General features: G+C 41.1%; 1 protein-coding gene across 1 annotated transcript in view; it reads right to left on the bottom strand.

Moving 5' to 3' along the window:
• Positions 1 to 5844: 5844 nt before the first annotated feature.
• LOC137619017 (uncharacterized) overlaps positions 5845 to 7500 on the bottom strand; it is a 160446-nt gene continuing 158790 nt past the window's right edge. The window contains 1 exon segment of the mRNA XM_068349216.1: positions 5845 to 6866. Coding sequence (XP_068205317.1) covers positions 5845 to 6866 — 1022 coding nt within the window.

Genomic DNA, 7500 nt, shown 5'->3' with positions numbered 1-7500 from the left:
GACGGGGTTCTCGAGCCCCCAAGTTGCTGCTCAGACTCAAATTGAACCGCTCTTTAGCAGGGAAATGAGAGTCCCGGTTTCGGCACGAGAAATCATAGCTGTGGTCTCTCGTAAAGAATCCGCGGTACACATGACTACCTCCACCAGGGTAGCGACGCGGACCAACTCCTCGATTTGTGTGTCGTGTGAGCAGGGAGCATGCCCAGACAGCCGCGCACTCAACCCGTGCGACTCAGGCCCGGCATGGAGCCATCTCGCGGCTAAGCCCGCGATGAGGGTGTCGGTCGTGCACAACCAGGCTAGCTCTTGCGCTACCAGCCATGCGAGGTGCAGCCAACCCCCATCCTTTCTGGCCATGTAACAGGTGAGGCTGCGTCCACCACTCGCGCGACTAACTCTCCCAAGGTCCTTCCTCGACTCCTGAATACAAGCCTGGTTTGGTCTTAGGACCAGAGCAAGGGTATTCATGAGGGATGTCATCATCCGTGCAGCATGTAGCTTTCATTACACCTTTGGATGTAGCGCGATTGAGGGATCAGCCACCTCCTTAACCATCACTGGCCGTGGAGACAGAAGATCCCGAGGTGGATTCGTTGTTCCTAGAGGTCATTAACCTCATGCGTGAGATTAATGGCCTCAGGGCTCCTCATGTCTGAGGATAAGTGTACAGCCTTGGAGATCCTATGGGGAGCTCCCAAAGGCAGTTCATGGCCCATCACACTACCCTGGTTGAGACAGGCTGTTCGACCTTTTGACCAAGTGAGTGACCAGATCACAGGACCTGGTGACTCACTTAGGAGCTAATGTTTGAACAAGCTTCTCCCTCAACCACACCAGCGACAGAAGAGGCACGACGTCACAGAGTCTTCTGTGCCTTGTTCTCTCCCTCTCGACCCCGCTTGCTGGGGGTTCCTCGGTTGAGAGTTTGAAATCTCAGAGTGTCTCCTTCTCGGCCTCTGAGATTTCAACTATGGAGTCCATCTCTGTAGCTGCTCTCTATGCTGCTTCGTGGCTCGATCACTGGTTTGGTACAGCCACAGGGTTTACGCGGGACACCAAGCTCGCTAACCCCGAACACATGAAGCAGTACAGGAACCTTGCTTTGTCTGGTGGGAAAGCTGTTGCTTTTCTCCTGGACCAGCTTGCCACCCTGTATGACAATCTGATCCTCAAAAAGCGCAATGCAGTAGCCGCTCGTTTGGCGAGATTGATTGGTTCAGGAGAGGCCATGGCACTCAGGAATGCTCCTATTAGGGCTGCAACTTCTCTCTTTCCCCCAGAGGAAGTTCGGGCTGCGTGTGATAAATGGTGCCTCGACTCGAAGGACTCCATTATCCACCAGGTGCAGGCTGCGAGTTTCAAGGGACCTGGTCCCATGAATTGGTCCGCGGCCAGGCCGAATGAGGCTAAGCCCACGGGAAGTAGCAAGGGTACCGCTGGTCGTTCTCCTGCTGCTCCTGTGCAGCTGAGACCTGCTCCTGTTCAGAAGGGTTCTGCCCTCAAACAGACCTTTCAGCCTCCCTCAGGAGCTCCTCCACGTTGTGGAAAGAACAGGGGCAAGAGAGGGAAAGGGAAGCGTTGAGCTTGGCTTTCCCCTTCCCATGCTGCCGAAGGTAGGGGGAGGCCTATCGTGCAATTAGGCGATGTGGCAGCTCCTCGGGGCGGAGGGATGGATATTGTTGACTCTTAGAGAAGGGTACAAGCTCCCATTTGTGCTTCATCGGCCCCTCCCTTATCCTCCACTCCAAATGTACCTCGGATTCACCTTCCAGGGCATGGTGTACCAGTTCCAAGTCCTGTGCTTCAGACTGTGCGCAGCTCCCCTAGTCTTCACGCGAGTGTTCACGACGATAGCAGCTTGTGCCCACTCGAGGGGCTTCCGCCTGCTGATCTACATCGTCAACTGGCTGATTCTCGCTCCCTCACAGGAGCAGTTGATTCAGGACTGAGACTCGCTTCTGGCAGTTTGTCGCGATTTGGGGATAGTGGTGAACTACGAGATGTCGAACCTCATTCCAAGCAAAAGGTGAAGTATCTGGGAATACTGATCGACTCGGCAGCAGCTCGTATCCTTCCCTTGGAAGAATAGATCAGCATACTCAGAGAGGTTGCGCAGCCCTTCCTGTCACAGGAACAATTTCCAGACCTCCAGTGGCAAGCTCTTTTAGGTCACCTCTCCTTGCTTGAGAAGCTCATTCCTTTTGGGCGGATCCATCTCTGCTACCTTCATTGGTGTCTGAAGGAGCAGTGGTCGGCAGCCACCAATCCTTCCTGTCGTCTGGTCCTTATGGAACGTGAGGTAAGGTAGGATCTCCTTCGGTGGCTAAATGAGGAGAACCTCTCATAAACCCTCCTCCACCTCAGTTCCGTCTGTTATCAGACGTGTCTACGGAAGGTTGGGGTGCACACCTGGATGACTTAGTCGTGTCAGGGGTGTGGTTAGAAGAGGAAAAACACCTGCACATCAACGTGCTGGAAATGATGACAGTCTCGAGAGCACTCGTCCATTTCCAGGCCCGTTTGAGAGAGCACTCTGTAGTGCTGAGGAGTGACAACATGTCCGTTGTCGCGTATGTCAACAAGCAAGGGGGCACGCTCTCACGTCCCTTGCAGCAGTTGACAAGGCGGGTGTTTCTGTGGGCAGAGTCAACACGTAACCTTGCCAGCCAGGTACATTCCAGGCAAGAGAAATGTTCAGGCAGATGCCCTAAGTCGCAGAAACCAGGAGAACCATGCATCGACCTATTCGCAGCAGGGCACAACGCCAAGCTCCCCGTGTTTTTGCAGAAAGTTTTCTTTGAAAATAATTTTAGAGATTATTCAATAACATGCCAGTTTAGTGTTATGTTGACATTATCTTGAGCAAATAAAAAAGATTTGCTTCACATTTTATAGGAATGTTAGAAGAATTATAATTAATTAAAATGCCTTTTGGACATTACAGTAAGTGTAATATAAATAATCAATTTCATGAATTAATAGATTTATTGATTTCCCTAAGTAACAAACACTAGTTATTTGAAGTGCTTAGATAAAAAGACTTTCGGGAACACGTAAGTAATAAGAGATTCCCTGATTTCCGGTGCAAATAAGATTGAATAGAAAGTCGATAAAGAACATAAAACGATTTCTTGGTAAATTAAAAAAGAAAAAGATTGAAAATAACCTTAATAAAGTAAGAAAAATAATCAAAAAAAGCTTTTTAATCTATTGACTTTCTAATAGAGATTATTTGCCTTTAGGTTCTATAGTGACTGTTGTTGTGGCCATTTTTTTTTTTAATGAAATGAAGGTATGATTTCTTTTTTTATATTTTAAATATCGGAAAAACAATTTAGAGCCTCATTAGCAAAAGTGTTTTAGATGATTTGCATTAAATTTTAGGTCTATTGAGTCTAGAATTTTAATTAGGTTATACATTTAAATTCTTTTTGACATGTATCCCATGACTGGTGTCCCTCCTCCAATAGAGTTTGAGAGTCGGCAATATGAACATCAGGGGAGGTTCATAGAAAAACAGAATTTTATATTCTTTTTTTATTTCTGTACAGTACTCACCTAATATTCATATCCATGCCTATCTGCCTATTCACTGACTTGTGATGACAACGAAACTGAAGAATGGGAAACTCTTAGTGTGCTACTTACCATTAACCAATACATTGTTGAATTACTTTACTGTGGCATGTATCTTTTGAAAGGAAAGAAAATGGGAAAACATTCTAGAGAAGAAGCAATTTGAACATCAGGTGAGTATAGAAGTAATGTGCTGTGGTTTAATACTCTATACAGTGTTATATGACTTTCATGTGTTAAATACCCTTGGTGTTTTCTAATAATCTAATGGACATACAACATCGAGATATGTTGACCTAGGGCTGTTGGGATACAAATAGTCATGAAACCTGAAGTGGGAGGGTCTGAGGGTTTATTCCTAAAATATTTCATGTGTCACTTGCTATGGCTAAGACAATCTGACAAGCATTTTATTTCATGAATTTCTTTTTATAACCATTTTGAAAGTTATGATTATTGTAAATCAAATTCAAAGCACTTAACTCTTTGTGAGTTTTGTGTGTCTGTAGTAAATTACAGTGACTGATTACTGATATAGTAAAGCTTTTTTCATTGTTATAAATATAATGATTGTTTTTTAAACTTTTTCATGGTGTCACTTTGAAGAAGATAGTGTACCTGAACTTTATTGAAGTACGTCAACATTTTAAAACACAAATATTATATAACAACAACAATAAGTTTATAAAGTATAAAATTTTTACTTTTTGAGTCAATGAAATTAAATTGGTTTGGAACAGGAAGCAGTATAAATTGGATTTTTTCATATATAATGCTTAAAGACCATGAACAATGATTAACTATTATGAAGATTAAAAGCTTCATATTTTTCATAATCAGTTTTGATTGTAGTAAATGTTTCATGTTTGAGATTCTTACTGAGACAAAGCTTGTCTTCCTACTAGCCTGGGTTGTTTTAGATAGATCTATTGCATGATATAATGCCATTGGAAACATTAAACAAATCCATGTAGATCTTTTGAATAAGGTTACAATTATATTTCATTGATTGCCAAAAGAAAATGTATATAATCACAAACTGACCAATAATATATATATATATTTTTTTTTGGTTTCTAGTTAACAATTACTCATTTATTTAAAGTGTTCTTAGTATCATTATCTTTTTATAATTTTTGTAATACAAGAATTTCCAACTACATTTTGTAAGACTGTACGTGATATAGTGTAGAACACAGGAAAAAAAAAACATGTAAGTGATGATACTTGTTCTTCAAATCATACTAATCAAGTTCTTTAAATCATACTAATCAAATCTGGCTGATTGAAAGTCCAATATGGCGACCATTTTTCAAGATGGCCACCAATTTAGCTGCCCGAAGAAGACATTTTGCTTATAAATATTTTTAGTTATCTGAGTTTTATGTCTAGATATGGATTCCCATGTTTTTAAAGTTACTAAAGTAGATTTTAATGGTTATAAAGCAAAGAGACATTTTCCAAGAACTCAGGCTGCTGTTTTTTTTCAAAATGGCCACCGTTTTTTTTTTTTTTTTTTTTTTTTTTTTTTTTTTTTTTTTTTGGTGTAAGCTTGGCACCACCGTGTTTAAACTATGTCTAGATATTTTCCATTATGCAATATAATGGATACTTTGGTTTAATACCAGATTTTATATTGTTTGTTTCACAAACGGATGTTCTATTACATGTCATGGCTGCTTTGTTTTATTAATGGATTTAAAAAAAAAAAGATAATGTTTGGTCTACTTCTTCTGTTATATAAGTTTGAAGCAGATTTTTGCTCAAATGTTTTAGCGCCCTCTATTTTAACCTAGTTTGTTTCTATAAAAGTGTTGATACTTTTTTTTTTATAAAAGTGTTGATGCTTTTTGTGGAGAATTTATAGTGGTTATGCAAATTTTTATGCTGCACATTTTTTAAGTTCTTTGTTTTGATGTATTTGCGGTAGTGGTTTAGGCTTTGATGTGTACAAACTTCTGTGACCATTTTGCAATGTTTTGAAGAATCTTATTTTTGGTACATACTCAAATAAAATCAGGTTTTGAGTTAAAGATAATATTTTGCTATATCTTGACACTGTTTTAGAAGGGACCCATATATGTATATAATTTGTTATTCTCAAAGATCTCTTTTTAAAAATGGATCATATTCATCCATGCTTTGCCTAAGATGAATAGGCTGCAAACAGATTTATTTTGTAAATACCAGTAAGTAATTTAATTTCCTTATGTCTATTGATTAAGTGATTTGATTTCCATATGTCTATTGATTGTTAGTTTCACAGGATTATGATTTGGCAATGAATAAGGATAATGAATAGCACATGTATCGAAAAGTAGGATAAAATTTTATTAAACCAGTATCAGGTGAGCTACGTTGTTTCGTAATGGGTGTGGTGGGGTGATGTTGGGGTGCAGTGGTTATTTCACCTCCAGATTGTACTGCAGACGCTTCCTGAGCGATTTGCTGTTGCTGCTGCAATGCTTCGGGATGCATTAGTGGTTCATGTACTCTCAGAACTTGAGGTGCTTCCTGGATGTGTGAAACTAAGTGGTCCTCAGATTCAATATGAATCTGAGGCGTATTCTGGATCTGGGTTTGAGTAGGGGGAGCCTGAGAGGTGATGATATCGGGGGCCGCCGTCACAACGTGAACTTGTGGTGCTGTGCAGATCTGGGGTGCTGTATTGTAAGGATGAGGCGTCGTGAATATATTCGATGGAACTAACGTCTGTGGAACTGTGCCAGCTTGGGTTGTAAGGCTGATGTGTTGGGTCGTATAAGATACTGTGTTTATCGGAGATTCTGCATGAAGTTGCACCGAATGGGCTGGGTCTATTGCTAACGGCTGAGGAAGAGCTTGAATAGGAGATGTAACGTAAGTCTGAGGCAAAAGATGAGGAGTGGATGCAGAGTGAAGTTGAAAATCTGTAGGTAGAAGGCTCTGGGACATTTCGTTCGGAGCTGGTGTAGCTGGCGGTTCTAGAGTATCACAGGGCAGAGATAATGGAGGCGATTGACGCACCTCAGAGGTGTCTCCTCTCAAGCTCATTCGTATAGATGCTAATGATTTTGATGGAGATTCGATCTCCACTCTTGGAGTCGTGATGCTGTCAGATTCCACTTCCACAACGTGGACAGGTCCTCCACGCACTGAAGGTGTTCTTGGTCGGTGTCGTCTTGGGGATGTTCCTCCAGGAGCACTGCGGGTAGAGGAACGGCGAGGCAGCGGTGATGACCTTATTGAAGACCGACCGGATGTCACTTGAGTTACTACGACAGGTCCAGGAGAAAATGTAGTCAACAGCTCTGAAAATAATCAAGAGTTAATGATGATAACAAGAAATGGTTATTTCATACAAATACTCTGCTTGACAATTTTGCTGAAACTTACAAATATTTTGCATTATAAAAATTGTGATTTTTTATGAAAAAAGTTGAATGACTGTTTTAGCTAAAGAATATACAGTAGCCTAGAGTATAGGACAGCACCACAGGTGTTCACTAGCATACTGGCCACCATCGCAAATAGTTACGGTTACTGGGACTACAAGTTATTTTGTACCTAGATGATTGGCTAAGCAAGTCATTAGAGAGGGTTCAAGCTCAACAAATTTGTTTAATCAGGTTTTCGGGGTTTGTAGTCATTGTTAAATCTCAGAAGATTCTATATTTAGGAATGATAATAGAAACAATTCTTGACTTTTTTGTCGAAGATGATCATAAAAGTCTTATCTTCTTTTGCTACATAGATACAAAACATCAAAACACATGTCACTGTAAATGTGGATAAAGCTTCTAGGAACCATTGCCTCCAGAGAGAAGTTTGTCCATCTGTGCCATCTGAAAATTAGGTTTTCCAATTTCAAGTCACATATGAACAAGATAGCTGATTTGGACACACTCTCTATCTCACCAAAGGTAAATCAACTACTCCAACCGA

This window comes from Palaemon carinicauda, chromosome 25 (genome assembly GCF_036898095.1).
Source record: "Palaemon carinicauda isolate YSFRI2023 chromosome 25, ASM3689809v2, whole genome shotgun sequence".
NCBI classification, from domain to species: domain Eukaryota; kingdom Metazoa; phylum Arthropoda; class Malacostraca; order Decapoda; family Palaemonidae; genus Palaemon; species Palaemon carinicauda.
The sequence above is the reverse complement of the archived record's forward strand: the minus strand, read 5'-3'. Positions and strand labels throughout refer to the sequence as shown.